Raw genomic sequence first — 21,865 nt, 5'->3', positions numbered from 1 at the left:
GGAGCAAGGGGTGGGCCCGGGCTGTTGGAACGCAGCTGTGTAACTTCCCTTGGGGGCTGGGTTTTCTTTCAGGGCCCCGGAATGGCAAGAAAATTCTCGGCGCCGGGTCAGCTCTGTATCTCTATGACATCTTCCCTGGGTGCTACGCCCATCTCTGCAGCATCAGCTACCTCTTTAGGTCCCTTCACAAAGGCTATGTGCCCTCCGCAGCAGTACGGTTATCCAGCAGCGTCTTTTGCCGCTCCGTGGAGTGGGACGGGTGGTCCAGCACAGCCGCCGCTCGGCCAGTTCCAGCCCGTAGGTGCCGCGTCTTTGCAAAGCTTCAACATCAGCAATTTGCAAAAATCGATCAGCAACCCTCCAGGCTCCAACCTGCGGACCACTTAGCCACGCTCGGAGACCGTGCTGGCTAGACCTGGGGACGGGACGTGGGGAGGGAGATGGGGCCCTGTGTCAACTACTAGTGCTGCAATGAACTGGTAGCTTGCCAGACTGGGAATGAATTTCTCTTTTCCAACCATTGCTGTCAGCTCTCTGTAAAGGGAGTTTCCCCACCCAGTTTCAAGGGGGAGGAGGATGATCAGCATCCTTACGATGGGACAGCGCTTTTGACCGAGGGGTTCTGCTCTTGTATGGACCAAGAGCTGTGAAGAGAAGTCACGGGGTCGGTTATTGGGGTCTCGCTGTCAAATTTCTCCCTGGTTTGAGGCTGAATCCACACGTGTTTGAGGTGGGAGAGCTGAATGCTAGCATGAGGCTTTAGCGCGCTTCTCATCTCTCCCTGAAGAAAGAACCAAGACCAGGAGAAAAGCTGTCCGAATCCCCCTCCTCTCCCTCTCCCCAGTCAATTGTATCTGGCTCCGAAACGATGGGGCACACGAATGGACTTGCAGTGCAGCCCGTGCTTGATAGGTCATTACTGCTTTAAGTAAGATATTAACAGCTTTGACTGCAGCATTAGAGCAATTTAAATTGTTTAAAAATTTTTAAAAGTTCCCTGCGGACATGTACTTACCATCAGTTTTGATGTGGAAACACTGTGATATATAAATGTTGTTGGACAACAGTAGTTTAAAAATGAGTGGAATATAGAGGGTTAAAAAAGTTAAAAAGAAAAAAACGGGAAAAAAAGCTAGCTATATCCTTATACTTATTGGAGACACTTTAACTTTTTCCTTTGTATTTTCATTGTATTAGATAAATAAATGTGAATGTAAAATTGTATAAATTAATGTACTTGAATACTTGTCTGTTCTCCCAGTATGCTTGCTGGATATTTTAGTGCCTTGGACTTCGATTGCTTCTGCAGTTCGCAGCGTCTTCCCAGCAGCCCCCCAGGTGGGCCGAGGGCAGGTTCAGGGAAGGATGGACGGGTCGTGCCCGGTGGCTGGGACAGGGGAGTTGATTCAGCGGTACCGTTGCTGTTCGGAGCAGGCGCGCGCGGGGGGGGAGGTGGCTGGGGGTCGGACCCGCGTTCGGGGCGGTGGGGAAACTTGTCCAGGCGGGCAGGTCCGAAGGTGCTGGTGTGACGGGGTCAGGTGGGGGTGGGACGGAGGGTGGCGGGCGAAGCTAAACGGAGGCGAAGCGACACTGCCCACGGGGCAGGAGGTCTGGGTCAGGAACAGAGGGTGGGTGGGGAGAACGTGGATCTTTGGGAAAGGCCCGACTCGAGATGCAGTTTGACTCCACCCGCGAAGTGGAGAGGGTGTTTGGTCAGGATGTGACTTGAGGGAGAGGTGCCATTGCTCGTTGGCGTGGGCTTGTCTGCTGGGATTGCTTTTCTTACCTTTTTTTTTTTTTTTTTTTTTGCATAAAATCCAGTTAAGCCAGGAATAGACTGTCCTGGTGCAACGTCCATTGCCGGCAATGGATGTACTTGAAACAGCCGGCGTCAAGGAGTTTCCTCTGTCTGTCTTGGAGGATTTACAGTTTTGTTCACTCTGACAGATTTCAAGCTGGTACCAGGACTGTAACTATCTGTCACCTCTTAGTAACTGTACTGTACCTTCTGCTTTGGTCATTCTCCATATTTGGTCTCTCTTTGTATTTAAAAAATACTGGTTTCCTCTTCAAAGTAAAAATAATACCAGCCAGTATTTATGTAGTGCTGCAAAAAGCTGTGAAGGGTGAGAGTACTGCTTCCTGCTACTTCGGGAGTAGCTCGCCGGTAGCCTGGAAGCTGGTGCATCACAGATGTTACTTGCCTGAATTTTTTTTTCTAGGAGCGTTGTTCCCCCCTGGAGCCTTAATAGGGAGTTTTTCTGTCTGCGGATGTTCTGACTCTTTTATTTTTAAAAAGAAACGTGCCAGGTCTATTCCTTTTCCTGTCACTTTTTTTTTTTTTTTTTTTTTTTTCTTACAGCAGTTTTGGCAGCAAGGGCAGGTGGAGGCTGGAGACGAGCCCCTGAGCGGCTGGGGGGCTGGGCTCCGAGTTCCCTGGATTTTGGGGGGTTTATTCTTTGTAACTGAAGTGCAGACTAGAGGAATGAGAGGGGAGGCTCCCGGTGTGTGTGGTGGAAGGGGGGGAGGCAGAGCTCCCTGCGGCGAGCCGAGGGCCCCTGCCCTTCCTCGGGAGGGAGGGAGCAGCGGCTGGGCTGAGGCGGTGGTGAGACACGGGGGAATAGTTGTGACAGGGGAGCACATCAGCTGGATGCAGCACGTGGTTATTTAATTTTGATCTGAGAAGTTTGAGGTCGTTTTTTCACTTAATGTTATGCGAGAGCTGGTTATATTTACCATTGATTTATGTTTTTCCCCGCCCCCCTCCTCCTGTGGATGAATAACTGAAGTCTAGAGGAATAAACTAATGCTACTGAACTGTTAAATTATTTTGTTTAATATTACACTTTGAGTATCTTTTTCCACATAGAATCTGTTTCTGAATTACAAGCATTTTCTTTACATTATTTAACAATGTACACTGTAAAAATAAAAATAAAAAAAATAAAATTAATTGAAACTTTGGGCTTCCCTGGCCGTAGTTAGTTGTATGTTTTGCACTAAACCCAGGCACTGCGCTTCTTGTATGACTGCGCTTTGTGCTGCAATTTGTTACCTTTGTAGAATATTTAATGAAGTCATTCAAATAAACCAAACCTGCTTTTGTTGAGCTGTGGGTTTTCTTGCTGAACAGCAGGTTTCGACCTCTCTGTCCTCTTCGTGGAGTGATCTGTTACCCAATTTATCGGTTTATCACGGGAAAATACAAGAAACCCATTTTAATGAGACCCTTAACTTCTCAAAAGCAGAGATCAGTCACAAGCCTCTGGGTTTTTAAGCGAATACTCTGAAACAAGGTGCTGTGAAGAATAATCAATCGAACGGATCTGTTGTACAAGAGGAGGGGCCGAAGGGAAGGGGAGGGAGAAGCCGTGGGGGATAACGGGTAAGCAAAGCAGCACCCTTGCTTTTGTGGCCGAGACCCTCGGGGGGTCCCCCGAGAGCAGGGACGCTCCGCTCTCGGCCGTGCGGGTGCTCCCTGGCGGGAGCTTGCCCGGCAGCGGTTCTGCGCTTCCGTCTGGCCCCGGGCGCGGGGGGACCCGGCGCCTCCTTTGCTCTCGGGCCCCTGGGCCTCCTCCCCCGGGCTGGAAGGGAGCGGGGCTGGGCGCCCGCGGGGCTGGGGGGGGAGAACCTTTGCCGTGTAGCTCTGTGAACGGGAATTCCATCCCCAAACTTGCAACCGACCTGGTAAAGTAGAAGCGTGGAACTACTTTCCGGGGGCGTTCTCTGCTCTAGACTTGCAGGAATTATTTGGTATTTCTAAACACCACTTGCTGCTGCGTTTCTTTCCATTTTAAGAACAGCTTCTGTTATGAGTCATGCTGCACAAGGCCTTAGAGGAAAAAAAAGCTCCAAGTGGCAGTTTCGCTGCTCTTTTCAAAGGGGCCAATCCCGAGAGGCCTAGTGTGATGGGTTCTCTTCGAGGAGGCATGGCTACGTTTGCACGGTTTCCACAGAATCAAGAAAGCTGAGGCAGTCGTGTTTATATGAGGCTTTTGATTTTTCTTGTTGTAAAAGTTCAGAGCTGCTTCGACTCCAGCCGTTCTGAATGCCTGCACGTTCCCCTCCTGACAGGTATCCGATTTCAACAGCCAGTGCATGACTCAAACATGCGGCACGTATTTCTTCCCTGTGCTGTTCTGAACGCAGCACCGACTTGGAAACTAGTGAAATGGGAAACTATTTTCCAGATGTAATCTATTACAGTTAACGATAATATGTCTTATCTTTCCATACTCCAGAAGATCCTTGTTCTTTGTCCTGCTGAAGAGGTAAGTGGATAGTAGAGAATCTTTGAAGGGGACCGATTAAGCAGTGAAAATAAAGTAGGAGGAGCAGGAATAAATGCTGAATACTTCAGATGCATTTACATTTAGACAGCTTTAAGAGACTTGACCAGATAGCGCAGTGACAGTAAAGCCCAGGCACGAGGGCCTGTTTCAAGTCTGACATTGATTTCAGGCTTGGGCTAATCAAAGAGTTTGTGTAAGTTTCCCTGGTTCAGCTCTGACTTCCAGCCCGGCGCTATCATCCCCCTCATCTCCAGCACTGCACATCTGAAAAATACTACTGCATCCAGTTTGAAATACTGCTTTAAATTTTTATTTTTTTTTGTCCTTTTTATTGGAAGGAACAGCTGTTGCTTTGCTCTGGAGTTTAAAACCCACTTTAAGTTTTCTGTTGCCTATGTTAAAGCAAACACAAGGCTGTACAGACACGCTGGTAGTCTCTTTAGTTTCCTATTTGTAACTAGTCAATGTGTTAACTACTTTGAGCTTGTTAAAGCAGGAACTAAGTTGTAAGGCTTTGAAGGGTAGAGAGGCACGAACAGCTACAAGTGTGCTTTGTTTTTCAAATTTCGTGTTTATTTTTATATTGAAAAGGGTCGAAAGCTTGTTTAAAAACAAAAGTGTGGCTCCCACTCCTTTCACAAAGGGCCCAAGCAGACAGGGAGCTGCTCTGTGCGACTCTGGCAGCAGTCCCAGCGTGTCCTGCCCCGCCGCTGCTGCCTGGGAGTCCGACACGGCGAGAACAGGCTGAGGGGGAGCCCCCGCTTCGCGCCCTCAGCCTCACCGCCTGGGATCCCACGGCTCTGTAGGCTCCCTTGTCTGCCCACAACCCACCCGCTCCCCCTTTTGCCCCAAAACCTCTTTTCTCTGGGCTGAAACGCAACACTGAGGGAGAAAGAAGCTATGAATTGCATCTCATGGTAGAGCTTAATTCTGTTACCGTGTCAGGTGAATCACACGTAGCGTCAGCTTCTCCTACAGCCACAAGTCTAGTGCTGCAGAAGCAGAAACGATTGCTTGTTTATAGGAAAAGGCATCTGAACCATGTAGTAACCTAAAAGTACATTACATGAAGTTCCTGCTGGCTGCATTAAACTCGTCTGCTGCTTCACCATAATATACAGGAAAGTCCATTAATGCGTTAAACTTCCTCACATCATTTGAACAGCCAACTGCAGTCTGATGTAATCTAGCACGGAGGTAATGGTGCCTTAGGTTGGTTCTAGTCTCCTTTTCTTCAAGCTTTGACTTCTCCTGTAGGGGCTGCGCTCTGCCAAACAGGGAGACAGTGAGAAATTGAAGTTTCTTAAAGCTTTTTTCTGCTTTAAAAGTGCTCCTCAAGTCCTTTTCTAGCTCTTCCTTGGTAGGACAGCTGGGTGGAAAAAACAGATAGTTCTCCTAGCCCACTACCACAGCGCCTGCAGCCAGTCCAAGACAAGATGCATGTTTCTCCCACTCCAATTTACTCATCTAACAGTGCAGCTTTCAAAGCCAGGGGCCACTGTGAAGCCAGAACTTGGTCATTTTTTGGTAGCACGTACCTGGGGTGTGCTGGTTGGCACAGCTGCCGCCGCTCGTGACCGCAGCAGACGGCTGCAGTTGTGGAAGTCTCGCAGCAGCTTTGTGGTAATTCCTTCTGTGAGGTGTCCTGTTACGAGTGGTCATTTGATGATGGCCGCGGGGTGTTTCAAGTGTCTGGTGTCCAGCTGATGGGTCTGCTGTTTTGTGACCCATTACTTTAAGATCAAGGGTCTCCAAGGAAATGTCCCAAAGTTCAGGATCATCTAGAACAAATGAAAAGGTGATCGAACCAAGGACGACAGTGCTGTACTACACAAATGACAGTAAGACCAGGCCACCCTCTTCCCACAAGTGGTGGCCACTATAAAAGTTAAACCATAAAGCATCTTTTATGTCGAACAGGTACAACACCTTCCCTGAAGAGCGTAACTGTGAAACCCCTCACAGTGATGATGTCATTTACCTGCCACTCAAGGCAAGCTTGTATTAAGATCAGACTCCTACTCACACTTCTATTACTCCAACCTCTGTAGAATTTTTACCTTCACGCTGCACTCTGAAGAGTTTGATGATTTAACACCCTATATGATTTCATACTTGTCACTTTTTGGCTGACCTGCAAAGAACTCCTCTTCTATTGCTAGTTCTTGTTGTACTGCTGCTGGAGTGCTGTGCTTTACAGGAGGATCGGATGTTGCTGGACGGAGGCAACACAAGAAGAGATTAATATCAGAAATACAGACGAACCCTTTTGCTCCTCCTTAACAGGGTGCGAGTCCGAAACGCTAAGCGGCAGCTGCCACCAGGTGCTCTCTTTTTTCCCCTAGAGCTGGTTACGTTTTGGTAGCAGTATGTGGAGTGGTAAGATTCTGCACCAGGTGATGGCTCACAGGAGCAACTGCACTACTTTAAAATGGTCTTTAGCCTGTTTACCCCAGCCTTAAGCTCCCGCTTACCACACAGCTGCCCAGACCTCCCCAGGAGCAAACACCAACGTTCCAGTGGCTAATGCAGTGTCTGTTTGCTTGCAACCGCCTCCGTGAAGTGCTGCAGCCTCAGCTTGGGCACAGCACGTTGGTACTGCCAAGAGCTGCTGTGCTGCACGATGCTTTAGGGCGGTTGGAAAGTGGCAGTTTTACTGATGCCGTTTTAGAGCCGACATTCCTGCCGCTTTCAGAACACAGAGGGGAGGAAGTGCGACCACCCTCCTTTCTTTGGCGTCACAGGTACGTGGAGAGCACGGTACAAAAGCAAATGAAACTGGTCAGGCCTCCTGTGTCGAGGGTAACACACGCCTGCCAGTAGCTATCATTAAAACTGTTAATTTTTAATGCCAAGCCTTACCCTGTTTGCTGCTAGGAGTAACTACTGGAACCTGATGCTTTTTCTCCATCTGTTCCCGGAACTGTTGCTGGAGCTGCTTTTGTCGCAATTTCCGCTGGTAAGTGGCATCACACTCAAGAGCTAAGGAGCCTGGATTTCTGCCCCTCCCGCCAAGTAAGCACAAAGTTAAATGGGATTTCAGCAATGACATTTTATGAAGAAAAAAGCGCATAAGGAAAGAACAGCAAGGAAAATCCACTAAACTAGCATTTAATAGCATCTGCCAAACTGGGCTGTCCGTGTGTTTTCAAAGGTACAGAGACTTCTAATATAGCTTATAAAATAAACTTACAATAGCAGTCTCACCTGGAACTATTTGGCTGTTTCTGATCTACTGTCACTACAGCAGCCTCTGTCTGACCAGGCTTACAGTTAGGTGCCATCTCACAATGTTGTCTCCCTCCTACGTTCTGCCTTTCCAAACAGCTACTGTATCTTGCTTTCTCTATTTCAGGCTCATAGTCTTGTCTTTTAGTTTTGACCAAATCGAACTCAGGGAGTATCTGGTGAAGGCAAAAAAAGAAAACATGTTCAGAAATTTCCTTCATCAAGTTAATGAAAGAGGCACAGCTTTTTTTCTATACAGTACTGTTGAAAAATCCATGCTCTCTGCAAACGAGAACAGATGCAGGTCATCGATGCAGAATTCTGCAGCTTCTCAGCCCCCCCCCCCAAGTCTGTTGCCAAGTCTGGTGGGTTTGCCAGTTCCACTTCCACACTTGTGTTAAAGTGCGTGGCGAGCCTTTACTCAGTTCTGCAACCATGAGGCCAGTGAGGAAGGTACGCCATTCTCTTTTTATGAAAGATAGCATGGTTTGGTTCTGTGATTTTACAGATCTGTGGCAAAAATAGACAAGGACCCTGGCAAAGCAGAGACCTGTGGCATTTTTACTTGGCAAGGTGTCGCTTTGGATCTGCTCCTACAGTCTTCAGCTGGGTAAGTAGAACCGCCTTACTGCTCTGGGCTGCCTAGGAGAGTCTCACAAACCCTGGTATGATGAAGGCAACTTTACAGCTGCTGATCCATGGAGTTCCATAGGAAAAGGCTTACTTTATCCTCACTCGGCAAGGGAGGCTACTGCCTAGAAGCCTACTGCCCCCAGCTGGTACTTGTCAGGAGCTCATGAGCTTAGTGGTTACAGAGCTGCAACCTCTGTAACAGCCAGGACAACTTTAATCCAATGAAGATTGCTGTGTTATATCACAGCATACTTATAAATTGTGAGAGCTCTGAAAGACCAGGGTCACAGTATGGTCAAGACCGATGAAGATGTACCTGACAATTTCTCGTCTTAGACAACATGGCCATAAATGTCACATGAGATCTTGAGCAGGATACTGTTTCTTTACCACAGTAATTTTGCCTACTGCAAACAGTCAAAATTTAGAGCAGCTGTGGTAAAATGTCAGGGAAGAACTCTGTAGCTGGAAAGATCCAGCGAGGAGATGCATCGATATCATTATCTATAATCTTTTTAATATGAAGGACCAGGAGCAGTGGACATCCTGCAGTCCCTGCTGCAGCAGCCCAGGTACCACACCTGATGTGGAAGCTTGTTCACGGCTCGTAGGTAGTCTTTGTCCAGGATGCAGTTCCCAAGAGCGTTCCCAAAGCACCTGAGAAACAAGAGAGCTCACTGGGACTGAAAATAACACTTGATTCTCACTTAACTTCTGAAAGAGTACAAGCACTGATCTCCACTTACTTGAGGGCCCTCTTCAGTCCATCTGTTACTGCCTCCTTTCTTGCCTTTTCCAGCGACAAGGCCTTAGACTTTAGGCCTTCACTGACTCCATACCCCACGTCTTCATGGTATGACCCATCCTGTAGTAAAATTTTAAAAATTCTAAGCATAAGGGAATTTCTGAACATACTGCTCTTCTTGTTAGATGCTTGTTCTTTCCTAAGCCTGACTACTTGCTCTTAGCTGGTGGTTCCATAGCAAGGTCAATGTTTTGGACACCGCTGTCCAAATAGAGAAAGTGGAGTACAGTACTCAAGAACCACAGTCTGACCTATGCATGAACTTTCACTCACAGCTTTAGGCAATTACTCAACTGTAGACAGAGCAAACAAAAAAAAATCCACTTACCTTAAGTTGAACTTTCACAAATGCGCAGACTCCCACATAGAACCTGCCGTTGTTGAGGTCTACAAAGTCTGGGGGAGGGAAAAGTAACATCCTAAATAATATGAAAGACTTCATATCCACATTTAGATCTTAATTTGTCCCTTGAGGACATTCATAAACCTGTACCATACTTGCTGAATGTGGCCAAGATACTGTATTATCTTCTATAAAGTGGAGCATGACTTACAAAATACTGACTGCAGTTTGAGAATGCTGACTTGCACATGTGCTCTGGGCATGTGACGTGATACTTTCTGGTTATTGGTGGCTAGACCTGTCAAACGCTCACACCCCGCTACTTAAACATATGAAAGAAGAATGAGTTGCAAATGTTACTTCTCATTCAGCTACATATCCTAAATGCTTAAAGCATAACATTTTTTTTCAGCTGGAAGGAAAGATTTAAAGTATCAATTTATAAAAACAGCAACGGAAAAAAAAAATGTTGTCCATAAAAGTATTTTCTTTCCCATTATATACTGGAAGTCTCCAGTTTGCAAAATTTTGCGCAAGGTTTTATCCAGGACAGACTGCCTGATGAGCTTAACAGGTTGCAATGCAACTCTCAATCCAGAATCTCTAATCTTCTTTATTTTACATCAAAAGCAATGCTCTGTAATACATAGGGCACTGTAGTTAACAGTCTTGCAAGTCTGATAGAAAAACGACATATGTCTGAAATTAAATACTTTGAAGGTCAAGTGACTGTACTCTGGGGTCCAAAAGTTGTTTTGTACTCATCTGGTCTATTTGTCTAATTGTTTTGTCAATCTGCTGGAGGTGCAAGCCCTTTTTCCACCCAGGAATTTAAACCCAAACATAACAGAATCCTCTGTCCCTGAATTTCTAAGGAATGACTTGTTATGGCATTATTTTAAAAAGATGTAAGTTTGAAGAATGTTGGTCCTTTGTTGACTGAAAAGGGGAAAAAAAGATAAGTGGTACAGAATAGAGGGAAAACAATGAACTAACTTGTTTTATGTCTAGAGTCTAGCAGTCTGAGGTAAGAAAAAAATTTCTGAAGGCAGTGGGGAAGGAGAGAGGTACATTTAAGCAGCTTTGCTGAGCTACTTCAACAACCAGTCTTCAGTCTAAGTACAGATCTGCAAACAAAGACACTACTCCTCTGGTAGGAACTAGTGAGCTATTGAGATGGAAGAAGCTTAAACTTTAAGATCACCTGACCACCATTTTTTAAAACAACAATTTCCCCAAAGTTTTCTACTGTAAAAACCTCAGAACCAAATATTGGCTAGAAGAGGAATCTGCAGAAAAAGATGGGTCCCTAAAGATTAGGGGAATATTAACTGAGAACATGAACTTGTTAGAATATAAACATTACAGGTGAGTATGAACGTTAGCTCAAGGCTGCTGGCTGTTAAATAGTTTAATTGTAATTACTCTTGACTGAGTGTTCCCACAGAGATTAGAAAACTTGATTAGAATAGCTCAAGAATAATCATAAACACACTTAGCATAATGACTATGACATATTTCAGCGCAGGATCTAAAAAGAAAATAGAAGGTCCACTATTATTCATTTTCTCTCATTCTTACCTACTGCTAAGACACCTGAAAAGTCCACATGCCTCTCCCCGGGTTCTCTGAAGTGATCAAGTTCTAGGATAGACACCCTGGTCCTTATCTGAAAGACTTTCCTTTAGTGCCTCACAGAGGAACAAGAAAGACTTCTTCACCCTCAGGGGATACATACCAACATTCTGCTGCGTGACCGAATGAGCCCAGCCGTTGAATCCAAACATCTCATTGGCCAGACTGATTACCTTGTGACCCTCAAGGTAACAGACCTGAAAAAAACCCAACATATGTACATAAATATATATATAATTACATACACACATTTATATATGCTTTATTTTAAAGAGGGATTACACACAACATCTTACACTGAGGCAACACAGTTAAATTCAAGGTCCAGGTAATGTGAATAGAAGGATGATGATGCAGCTTTAGGTTCACCATCTTCCAGCAACTGTGATGAGGGGTTAATATGACAACACATATGACTTAATCAATGGAAAGCAGAGCTAGTGGGCCCTAAAGAGGGTAAAATGCAGCCAATGTTATATAATGTTTCATATATTCCAGTTCTGGGAAAAAAATAAAACATCTCAATGTTCCACAATATCCTGGGTTTGAGTGAATGGTGGGGTTTTGGGTAGCAGGGGAGGGGGCTACAACTGTGGCCCCCTGTGAGAAGCTTCTAGAAGCTCCCCTGGCTCCAAATGAGACCCACCTCTGCACCAAGGCAGAGCCAATTAGCGACAGCGGCTGTGCCTCTGCGATTAACTGATTTAAAAAGGGACCTGGGAGGAGGAGCTGGAGTTGTGAGGAAGAGTTGCAATGTGTATGTAAACACCAAAGTCAGTGGAAGAATGGAGGAGGAAAAGGGGGGGAGGTGTGTCGGAGCTGAGACCCCCCTGTATCCTGTGCTGAGACAGCAGGGTGGCCTGCTTCCTGCTACCCATGTAGGCCTACGGTGGAGCAGACGCTGATTTATGGCCTGTGGGTGGCCCCACAGAGCCAATTAAGGTGCCTGTGCCCAAAGGAGTCCGGGATCCTCTGAGAAGAAGCAGCCCCTGCTCTTGTCGTTCAGCAGTGGGAGGATTGCAGCATGCGGGGGTGTCCCACGCTGGAGCAGCTCGGGAGGGGCTGCGGCCCGTGGGAGGGACTCCAGTTGGAGAGAGTTTGTGGAAGACGGTCCCCTGTGAGAGGGGGACCACAGTGGAGCAGGGGGAAGAAGTTCCAGACGTTTTCCCCCCTCCCAAGACGGAAGAAGCAGCAGCACTGACTGCACTTCCATTCCCTGCCCTCTGCACTGGTGGGAGGAATAGAGATATCAGGAGCAAAGCTAAGCCTGGGAAGAAGGGAGGGATGGGGGAAGGTGTTTTCAAGATGTGGTAATGCTTCTCACTGTCCTACTCTGTCTGTTAAGCATAGTTGTTGTTAGTGTCTGTAATACACTTATGTTCTTTTTTAATTCCCCTATCAAGTCTGTCTTTTGCCCGTGACTGTAATGGGTGATTCATCCCTCCCTGTCTTTACCTTGAATCCTGAGGCTGTGCTTATTTTCTCCTTCTCAGCACTCTGGGAAAGGGGGGAGTGAGTGGCTGCGTGGTGCTCAGTTACCCTCTGAGCTGAAACCACGACACAAAAGTAGATAACTATTCCCTTGTAAAGGATGAAGCACTGAAATGTCTTCTTTTAAAGTGTAAAAGGAATCTCTGGCTCAGTAATAGTCAGAATTTATGCTATGCTAAGCTGATTTTGTTTTCTTATCTGCATATTAAACTACTAGTGGGAAATTAACTTAAAAAAAAAAAGGATTATTGTAACTCCTTTTACCCGTTTTCCTGGAAAAAACTGTGAGATGAAACATCTATACATGTTTGTTCATACCTTTTGTCCTCCTCCAGCTTGACGACTGCTGATGTATTCTGGACCCAGTCTCTGACGAAGAGCATGCTGGATAGCTTGATGTTCACTTGCTGTGTATTGATACTTGACAAAAAAAAGGTAAAACAAACCTCCTCACTCTCCCTACTTTAACTCCCTCTCTTCTAATATCACTCCTTTATCCAATTTTTCCACGTACAGTCCTTTCACGAGGTGCATGATCCATTTTTAGAATCAGGATATAACAGACAAGAAAAGACCTCAGGGTGTGTGTATGCATTACATTTGTGCATTTTTTTTCCCCTTCTTACTTTTGAAGTATACATATGCAAGCATTAATTATTGAGTTGTAGCAATTATTTTTCATTTCTCATAACCATCACTTACATTAGAAAAACTGAGATGAGCCAGGTCTATTAGTATGCTATTGAAATCTTAATGCAGTCATAATCCTAGTCAAGGTTGCCAAGAACACACAAGATTATATTTTACCTCTCAAAAATAAAACATAGTATCTCTGTGATCAGTGAGAAAAGCGTATTTAAAAACTCCACCAAAACCAAAGTTTAACCTTACTCTACCACCATATGCCATCAGGGCAGGGAGGATAGCAGCTCAGGCAAGCAGTCAAATTAGGAATTTCTTGAGAAGTGTTCAGCAAATTCCCCTCATGCAAGGAAGGTCCTTTGGATAACTCCGACATCACTGGTACCATTAAACAACACCAGCATCACTGGAAGCCTGGTGTTTTAACTTTTGCTCCTTATCACAGTAGAAATACAATGTATGATCTGTAAAGGTTAGAGAAGCCTAAATGTGTGTTTAAGGATTCAAGCACTGAAAAAGCTTGTGTTGCTATGCTCTGATGTGGGACAGAACAGAGGTGTCACCACCAAATCATAAGTGTTATGTATGCGTGTATTGGCTGCCCTATCATTCAGAAGAACACAAAATTTGATAGAATGTGTGCCACATAAGTTCCAACGTCTGCCTAAACTCTCTAATTTGTATTTGATTCTACTTACACTTGAAATAATAACTTAATGTCTTTTTTCTGACACTAGAACTTAAGCTTGTAACCAAAAGGTATAATGAAAATGGGACAGTGCATGTCAATGCCATATCCAGGAACTATGTATAAATGCCAATCATGGAGAAGAGAATTCACCACCAAAAGGTCTGTTCAGTCCAGATATGGTTTTCTTTTTTCCAAATTATTATTTTTTAAAATTATTTTTTAATAGCTGAGAGTAGTTGACTTTTCTGAACCAGTACTTAGAATGTGTGCAAGCATGAGCCAGGCCGTCTGGGAATAAGAGAGAAGAAAATGAGCCCCATGTTTATAAAACAAAATTAAAACCCTTTTGTGGTGAATCCAGAGCATTTTATTATAACTCATGCCAAGGCTATCGTGGAGGAAAATTTAATATATAATTAGGTATAGCGTAGCTAGGGTAATGGATATGACTCTACCTTTACTGTATCCAACTTTCAAATGAGTAAATATGCAGAGCAGATTTCCAGAAGTACAAGCACAAAACTTCTACTTCCCTCTCAGGTGAAAGGAACTGACCTGTCCGAAGCAAGCAACCGAACTGCTAGTGTTGGGACTATTGCTGCTGATGTAGCTTTCGCTGTCTTTCCCCTGACTTTCAGGCATCCCTAAAGATAAGAGAAAATATAAACACTGAAGATAACAGAAATAACAGTCCATATGAAGACACGCCAAAAAGCTGTTTAAGTCCACTGCCCTGTGAGTATAACAATATTCTGTTAGAGATGTGTTGGGGATTACAGTAATATTATACTTCTCACTCCATGGAACTGCTGCAGCCCCAGTTGGAAATCTACTTTCTGATGTTGTTTCAGAACAGTCAAAACTTTTCTTCTTAAATATGTTACACTATGTAGGCAGAAATAGCTAGTTTCATCCTAGAAGCAGAGGTGCTGTTTTGGTTTTATCTATAAAACCAGTAAGGGTGAGCCTAAGTTAAATTATATGACAACAGTGAAATGATTATTTTATTTAAAGAATAAATTAATTATTGCTAGTAAAAAAAAAAAATAAAATTCAACAGCATCTGGATCCTGTATAAGATCCGAGACGAGAACAAAAATTTAATAATGTCTCGAGTCCTTATTCTAAATATTACAGTGCTAATAAATGAGATCTCTTTCTTTTTTCCCCTTCTAGGTAAATATGAATGCATTGCACCATTCTAAGTAGCGAAAACCAAAATAATTCCCTCTCTTAGATTCTTCGGCACTGTCTTCCTTAAATCACTTTCAATATCCATTAATACTTAGATTATGATAAAAAACAGAGGCAACTGTCTAAATTTTACTTGTCAGCCTTTATTTTAGATTATGGTTTTGACTGTAATCACATTGTCTTGTGTTATATCACGTAAGTTATGCAGAGTTGAAAAACATACAGGACCTGTAAGAATTTTAAGAAGTTGTACTGATAATTCAGTAGATGGCACCCTTTTCCCAGCCGGTACTGCATTAGCACCCCACCCTGCTGCGGGAGAAGTGGTCTGGCTGAGAGCTTACACAACAGGCCTGCAAGGGAGCTGCAGCAGCACTTCTATATAAGCCCATCGAGACAATCTTCTATTGTCACTGCACAGATGCTGAGGCCAACTGGTAGTCTATCACTAAGACTTCTGCGTGCAATACCAATGAAAGACAAATCAATATACATACAAGACAGCTGGAGATGTCAAAACAGCTTGAGAAAGTCTAAAGTCCTCAGTAGATAGCATGTGACAGTCAGAACCTGGCTAGCATTATGCTTTGCTAATGTACTCCAGGTTCAGCACTTCTTCAAGTTTTTTTTCTAGACTCTAAACAAGGAAGCCAAAGTTTACTGAGAGCTTGGCACATAATTTTCAGAAAAAATGATACTAGTTGTTTCCTTGGCAGGTATGAGCACTGGTAATTATGCCAGTTGTAGCTAAAATTCTCCCTAATTTTGGCTATAATTATTCATCTTTGGTCCAAAAGCTGTATGACTGTACGGTGTTCATACATTTGAATGTGTTTCAATCAAAAGTTAGCTGCAATTTGTGGTAAATACATTTGGTTTTGGAAGAGAACAAATAGGAATGAGTATTAACAGGAGAAACACTCGGGATTTAAGCAAACTATTTTCCCTGTTAAGCAAAGAGACCATTGCATTGTGAATGAGAAGATTATAAAAAAAAAAAAAAAAAAAAAAAGTATGTGTGGTGAGTGGCAGAGGGAATCAAAGTTTGAACAAACCTACTTCCCCCCTCCCTGGGAGCCTAAATCAGATCTTAATGATTACAAAGCCCCTGGGGAAAAAAAATGCATGAAATGTGTGCATTTGCCTACATAATCTTGTTATCAGTTTGCCACAAATCTTTATGCACAGTAGGTGGGTGGCATTTTGAAGCAAAATTGTTTTAATTGAAACCAGTACTAAGTCCTTCAAGTTTTTACATGGTGTACATCATTACCAGTATAAATTCTCTACAGAGATACACCTTTAGTGAAGCTCTGAATAAGCTGTGGGAGTTGATTCTGAATGAGAAGGAGGAAGTACAAAATTCTGATGAGAACAGCTTCACATCATATGGTTTTAATCCAACAGATGAGATGCTGCTAGAGAATACTAGCACTATGCTTCTTTGCAATAAACAGTTTAAAAACATGTCAGTGGTTTGTATTCAAATTATGTATTGCTCTACAGCTTGTGTGAAGGAGACAGATGATGCCAGTTTAGTTTGAGGCTTTGCCTGTAGGAACAGTTTGCTTCAGCTGTAAGGCTCGTTTAAACCAAACATTCTATTAGAGCAATGTGGTGCTTTTTTTTTTTTTTTTTTTTTTCGCTCAGCGAAGTGCAGCACAGAAAAGCCCTATGTCTCAAAGCAATTGTCAGAGTATTTCAAAGTGACAGAACTTCAATTTCAAAATTATTAGAGTAGGAGTTCAGAAGAGAAAAAAGTTAATTCTGTAAATGGAGCTATAAATCTACCTCAATACCAGAGCCAGTAGCTAGGGGAAGGCAAGGCGCTTCCGTTCCTCAGTAGAACATTGTTTCCTCACCTCCCCCTCTCCCCACAACGTTTTAACTCACATGAAACATTAATACTGAAGTAGATAATAAGCTTCTGACTAGAGTACAAAAGAGCCTCAAACACCCTCCAGGGCCAGGACAATGCTAGGAGACTGCCTGACTCCTAAACCAGTGTTTAACAAAAGCTGTATTTTAAAATGATCTTTAAATACTAAAAATTGAAGTTCTAGTATACTCACTCTGCATGCAGGATAATAAAAGCAATTTATCATCAGCTTAAAGACACTTAGGAATGATCATTTATTACCCCTGTGACCATTATTTATTATTTAGTGGGAATTACTTTCAGTTTAGCTGGTAATCATAAAATGCCAGGTTGGAATGGACCTCAAGAATCACCTAGTCCAACTTTTTGGGGGCAAAATCACAACTGGGCCCCAGTTGTGACAGGTTGCTGGTTTGAAAAAGAGTTATTTCCCCCCCACCCTCTGGGTGTGGTCTGTCAGCCAGTTGCCCACCCACCACCCAGACCAGAACCCATCAGCTTCTCCAGAAGGAGGCTGTGTGGAACCATAATATTGTCAGAAACTTTTCTTACCACTGAGACAAAAGACACACACAAGATTACAGGTGTTACACTGTGCTCTAAAACATTAGCTTGACAGACTAGAACAAGCAAAGAATCTTAACAGCTTTTACTACTACTACCACCATATTTTGATAGGTTTTTTTTTTAAAAAAGTCAATAATACAAAATATTAAAATTCGAACAAATTAGGTACACAGTCAGAAAAATGGCTGTTTTGGGAAACTGGATATGAAAAACTAATTTTCAACAACGCTCTAGAAGTAGCTATATATTTGTATGGTGGTAGTAAACTGAGCAACTGCTGAGAAAAGCTGGGCGTGTACACAAATTCCCATGTAGGAAATAAACTAATCTTTTTGAACAGATAATCCTGAATTTAATCTGTTCGAGTACAACTACTGCTGTAGGTTACGGCAGCAACACCTTCAACTTCCATGATAGTATGCACATAACTTCTATTTCTTTAAATGTACACGTCTTCACACACCTGTCTACCCTACTGTCCCTTACTCCAAAAGGAGGTGTTGGTCCTAAATGACCTATTCTCTTGCCAGTTCCCCTCTTTCTTGACAAACTAGGTTTTTGAACCATGCACTCTGCCTTAATCTCTGTGCAAGGAGCATCAGTTCCCAGTTCTTTTGGCGTGCAAATCAGAAGCAGGCGGTTTTGTGTCACACTGAAATAGCTTGCATATCATGAATTGTGCAAGTACCACAACTTGGGAAACCCTCAGCTAGAACATGGCTGTTTCAAGACATTAACTGCAGCATCACACAATCTGTAAAATATGCTTTTAACATACTGTGCACTTTTAGAGAGCTTTTTATTCAACCTCATCCTTCTCCATATGGTAAGTTTCCTTCACAGTGATGCTTTAGTTTGCTGAGCAAAAATCTTAAACATTCTTTCAATAAATGCAATTCTACTGAGTCCACCAAGAGCAAACAGCTGTGCACATATCAAGTGATTTAGCAGGCATTAAATTATTTAACCTAAGGTTCGTATTGCTCTGACTCAAAAAATACAAAGAAACTTCAAAAATTGTTTATTTCTGTGGTGTATTCTCTCCTCTGCTAACTCCAAACTCTAAGTTGATAAACCTGTTATGCAAAGGTTCCTTTATCCAACACTGAGCTGTGTACATCTTTTAAGTAGAAGATGTTCCTAATCGAGACAGGCCTGTGCTATGCCACAGTTTAAACAGAATGGAAAACAGATTACGAAATGTCTGTGGGAAAATTGCATATAATATAACTCTTCAGTTTTGACTTCTGATAATATCTCTAGGCAAACAGCCTCCATGTCCTGAGAAAAGTGAGGTAATGTTCTGTTAACTTCAACCTAAGAAAAAGATAACTCAGTGTTTTATAGGTTAAACGATGAAATGCATAGGGAGGGGATGTCTATTGTAGACTAAAGGTGGCCACTGATGCTTGCCAATACTATACTGATGCAACTTATTGGTACTGATTCAGGCCCCATTCTGTAGTAAAACCACCCCAGTAAAAGAATAAAAAAGTATAAAGTTGAAAGTTGGAGCTATCTGCAGCAGCTTAAATATATCTGCTTTCAAGGCATGTAAAAACCACTAAACCAATTTCTCCTGTTACAGCACATTTCAGATTTGATATACCTTCAAACAGTCCCACTAATTTCAGTGGAATCTATATATATGGCTCCAAAAGCAAAATTTAACCCCTGGAGTTATTAAACAGCTCTATGTTTACTTTTGGTTTGTCTAGCATGATGATACCTTACCTGCACAAAACCGAAAACACTAATTCTGGTTACACTTTTTACTCATTAAAATTTTAATGAACATAGTGTAAAACTTTTTCTTCCTTATTTTTATACAAGCTTAGCAGAATAACATAGTCCATCTGTGGGGGAGTGTTTCTCTTTAGAATGTTTGAATGCATCCAACATCTGAAATGAAGCCTATCTGGTCAACTCCTGCATTTTTGGAACACAGGATATTAATCTCCTTACTCCTTATGCTGAATTTTCTGTCACTACAGCCTTTATACATGTGTCATGAATTCATTGATTGTCACTATATCTATTGGAAGTTGGTTTAGGATCCCAATTGTCCAGCAATTACAAATTTAATTCCAGTCCAAATGGGTTAGTTTAAACCAGGTATTGCTGTATTTTAGCCTGATATTTTTCAAATTTTCCTGGTTACTTCTCCAAACATGTTCCTTGATAGCAGTGTTATGTGTAAATTATTTCTCTCCTACACAATTTTACTCACTGTTTTAAAATTCAGCATGCATTGTCACTTTTGCCTTACAAAGGGTCCACGAAGTTTCATTAGATAAAAATGCATCAATAGCACCTTATGACACAGATCATTCCAAACAATTCAAATACGTATGCTTTCTAAGAATATAAATCCCACTTAATTTCTAGCATAATTTAATTTCTTTGCATTAATCCATAATTGTGTATAGAAAATGTTTCATTAAAGGGATTAACTGGTACTCATTCACAAATAATCTTTCAATGATGGTATATAAAAAAAAACCCTGTAACAATGAGCTAGGTTTGTAGTAAGACATGCTCTGTTTTATTGCACCGAGGGGTAGAACTGAAGGAAAAGAGAAACAACTTGTTTGGCATACAAACTCTTTTCCAGGTGTGAAATGGCACCACCTTACAGTTACAAAATCAAAAAGTGAACAATCCACTCCTGAACAACTAGTTTCACATTTATAGAGACGGAGTAGAAGAGCTTGTTCTGGAGACCAGATCTGGCAGTAAATTATCATAACTTATTTATGTGGGTACTTCTTTCTAAAAGCCTGTCAGACTGATTTATAACCACATCATTTATGTATAAGCCACTTTAGGCACTGCAAGGAAAAGAGCAGGCTTTTTAACTCAAGAGTAATGGTTTGGGACTTAAAGGGAAAAGTAGCCTGTCCAATTGTTAACTGTAGAAAGCCTATAATTTTGCCAAATGCAATTACTAGACAAGAAATTAATCCAAGGTGGAATCTAAAACATCTGAACTCTGCAAGAACTGTGGGAGACCTGTCAAACTGCAGATCATAAAAAACATTATGATTACAGGCACCGGTGACACTTCTAGCAGCAAGACCATATTAGGCTGACACACTAATTAAGTTACGATGAAAAATCTAAAGCTCTCAAGCTGTTTTTCTTTTTGCTCCAGGTTGACACTCTTCATTTTTAAATGGAAAATCATTTACATTTGCAATTGACAGAACACTTTGGGCATGGGCAAGCCTGTATCTGTTTTCATCCTTCTGCTTTCTTAAACAGCAATGTAAAGCATCCCTTTTCTGGGATAGTTAAGGCTTGAGAGAGGAGCTTGTATACTACAGCCTGCGCTTACCTGCACTACAGTATTCTTCAGGAGTTAATTTAAAATGGATTCTGTGCTTCTACAGTTGAGAAGGAAGTTCAGGTTATTGGAACCTCAATGTACGTCAGCTATAATTGTGAGAGGTCCGAATTACTGTATTTATTGCATCAGGATATTCATTTAAATAGTGGTAATTTTGATGTCAATAACTAACTGTGTCATTCCTTGTGTAGTCTTACAGATCCATCCAATTTGCTTTAACCTCTCACTTTAGTGTCTGCTGGGTATAACGACTAAGGAACTCAAGGTTGGTTTTGGCTATTTACATAAAAAAACCCCCCACGAAATAGAAAGATTCCTGAGCAGGCCATGCGCTCTCTCTGCCCGGATGAAGGCAGCGCTCAGTCACAGCAGGTTGGGTGTCCTTTGAGGAAGGTTTAGGTGAGAAGCCGACGTTTGCCCAAGGCAGCAGCGGGGCTGAGCGTTCTAACTTCGGCAGCAATCACAGGCTCACTCAGAGGGGTTTTTCTGTTTATTTTTTTTTTCCCCTCTCACCCGAGGGGCGCCGGCTCGCCCCCCGCTGCCCCAACCCCCCCTCTCGCTCCCGCGGGCGGGGCTCCAGAGCCGCCGCCTTACCGGAGAGGAGGCGGCCAACGGTCCCCCGCGGCGCGTGGGCCCCTGAGGGACCACCCCACCCACGCCCCGCGCGCGCCCGTCGCCCCGCGGGTGGGCCCGCTCCCGGCTGCCGCGCCCCGCCGCCCACGGGAGGAAGGGAAGAAGCGCTTCCCGCCTGCCCGGCCCTAGTACCTGGGTTGAGGGGGCCGTCTCCGTTAGCCAGCGGCGGTTCGTAGTTCCCGCCCGGGGTAACGGGGGGGGGGGGGGAGGAGGCGCCCGGCGTAGCCACTACGGGGCGGGAGAGGGGCCAACCTTCCGCCGGCCGCGCTGTAGCGGTGACGCAGCGCCGGGGTCTGCTGGAGGCCGCGCCCACGCTCGTGCGGGGAAGGGGGGGCGGTGCCACGGAGGCAGCCCCGCCCACCCGCCGTTGGGGTCGGGGGGAAGGAGGGAGAAGGGCGAGGGGAAGGCCGGCTGCGTGGGCGGGGCGCCGCGCGGCCGTCGGGGGGAGAGAGGGGCGGGGCTGCGGGGCGTCGCGGCGGCGGC

General features: G+C 43.8%; 2 protein-coding genes across 13 annotated transcripts in view; one reads left to right on the top strand and one right to left on the bottom strand.

The window, feature by feature from the left end:
* Positions 1-1,112, top strand: part of WNK1 (WNK lysine deficient protein kinase 1) — a 105,521-nt gene extending 104,409 nt beyond the window's left edge. For all 10 annotated transcript variants that reach the window (XM_042795288.1, XM_042795291.1, XM_042795283.1 and 7 more), the window contains one exon: positions 73-1,112. In XM_042795288.1, coding sequence (XP_042651222.1) covers positions 73-387 — 315 coding nt within the window. In that variant the 3' untranslated portion in view covers positions 388-1,112. The remainder of the gene's footprint in view (positions 1-72) is intronic.
* A 1,706-nt stretch (positions 1,113-2,818) lies between these two features.
* Positions 2,819-21,683, bottom strand: RAD52 (RAD52 homolog, DNA repair protein). Of its 3 annotated transcripts, none has more exons than XM_042795294.1 (12): positions 21,515-21,683; positions 14,316-14,404; positions 12,746-12,847; positions 11,040-11,133; positions 9,287-9,354; positions 8,900-9,018; positions 8,735-8,810; positions 7,500-7,696; positions 7,155-7,297; positions 6,427-6,507; positions 5,831-6,073; positions 2,819-5,559 (listed from the first exon to the last, which is right to left on the bottom strand). In XM_042795294.1, the coding sequence occupies exons 2-12, from the start codon at positions 14,400-14,402 to the stop codon at positions 5,501-5,503; spliced, it is 1,269 nt and encodes a 422-aa protein (XP_042651228.1). In that variant the 5' UTR covers positions 14,403-14,404; positions 21,515-21,683; the 3' UTR covers positions 2,819-5,500. The 3 variants fall into 3 exon arrangements, with proteins under 3 accessions (XP_042651228.1, XP_042651229.1, XP_042651230.1); XM_042795295.1 differs by having other exon boundaries at positions 7,155-7,291; XM_042795296.1 differs by lacking the exons at positions 14,316-14,404; positions 21,515-21,683 and adding an exon at positions 14,216-14,300.
* Between the last annotated feature and the right edge of the window lie 182 nt (positions 21,684-21,865).

Source organism: Tyto alba, unplaced genomic scaffold (assembly GCF_018691265.1).
Source record: "Tyto alba isolate M040663 unplaced genomic scaffold, T.alba_DEE_v4.0 Super-Scaffold_21, whole genome shotgun sequence".
Lineage (NCBI taxonomy): Eukaryota > Metazoa > Chordata > Aves > Strigiformes > Tytonidae > Tyto > Tyto alba.
Note: the sequence above shows the minus strand (reverse complement) of the source record. Positions and strands in the feature narration are given on the sequence as shown.

What these genes read in the sequence shown, in the direction of transcription:
- RAD52 (XM_042795294.1), bottom strand. Translation starts at nt 14,402, where the DNA reads ATGCCTGAAAGTCAGGGGAAAGACAGCGAAAGCTACATCAGCAGCAAT. An exon ending in GGACTGAAGAGGGCCCTCAA is followed by an intron (nt 8,811 to 8,899) that starts GTAAGTGGAGAT and finishes CTTGTTTCTCAG; the next exon opens with GTGCTTTGGGAACGCTCTTG. An exon ending in AGAAGAGGAGTTCTTTGCAG is followed by an intron (nt 6,074 to 6,426) that starts GTCAGCCAAAAA and finishes CATTTGTTCTAG; the next exon opens with ATGATCCTGAACTTTGGGAC.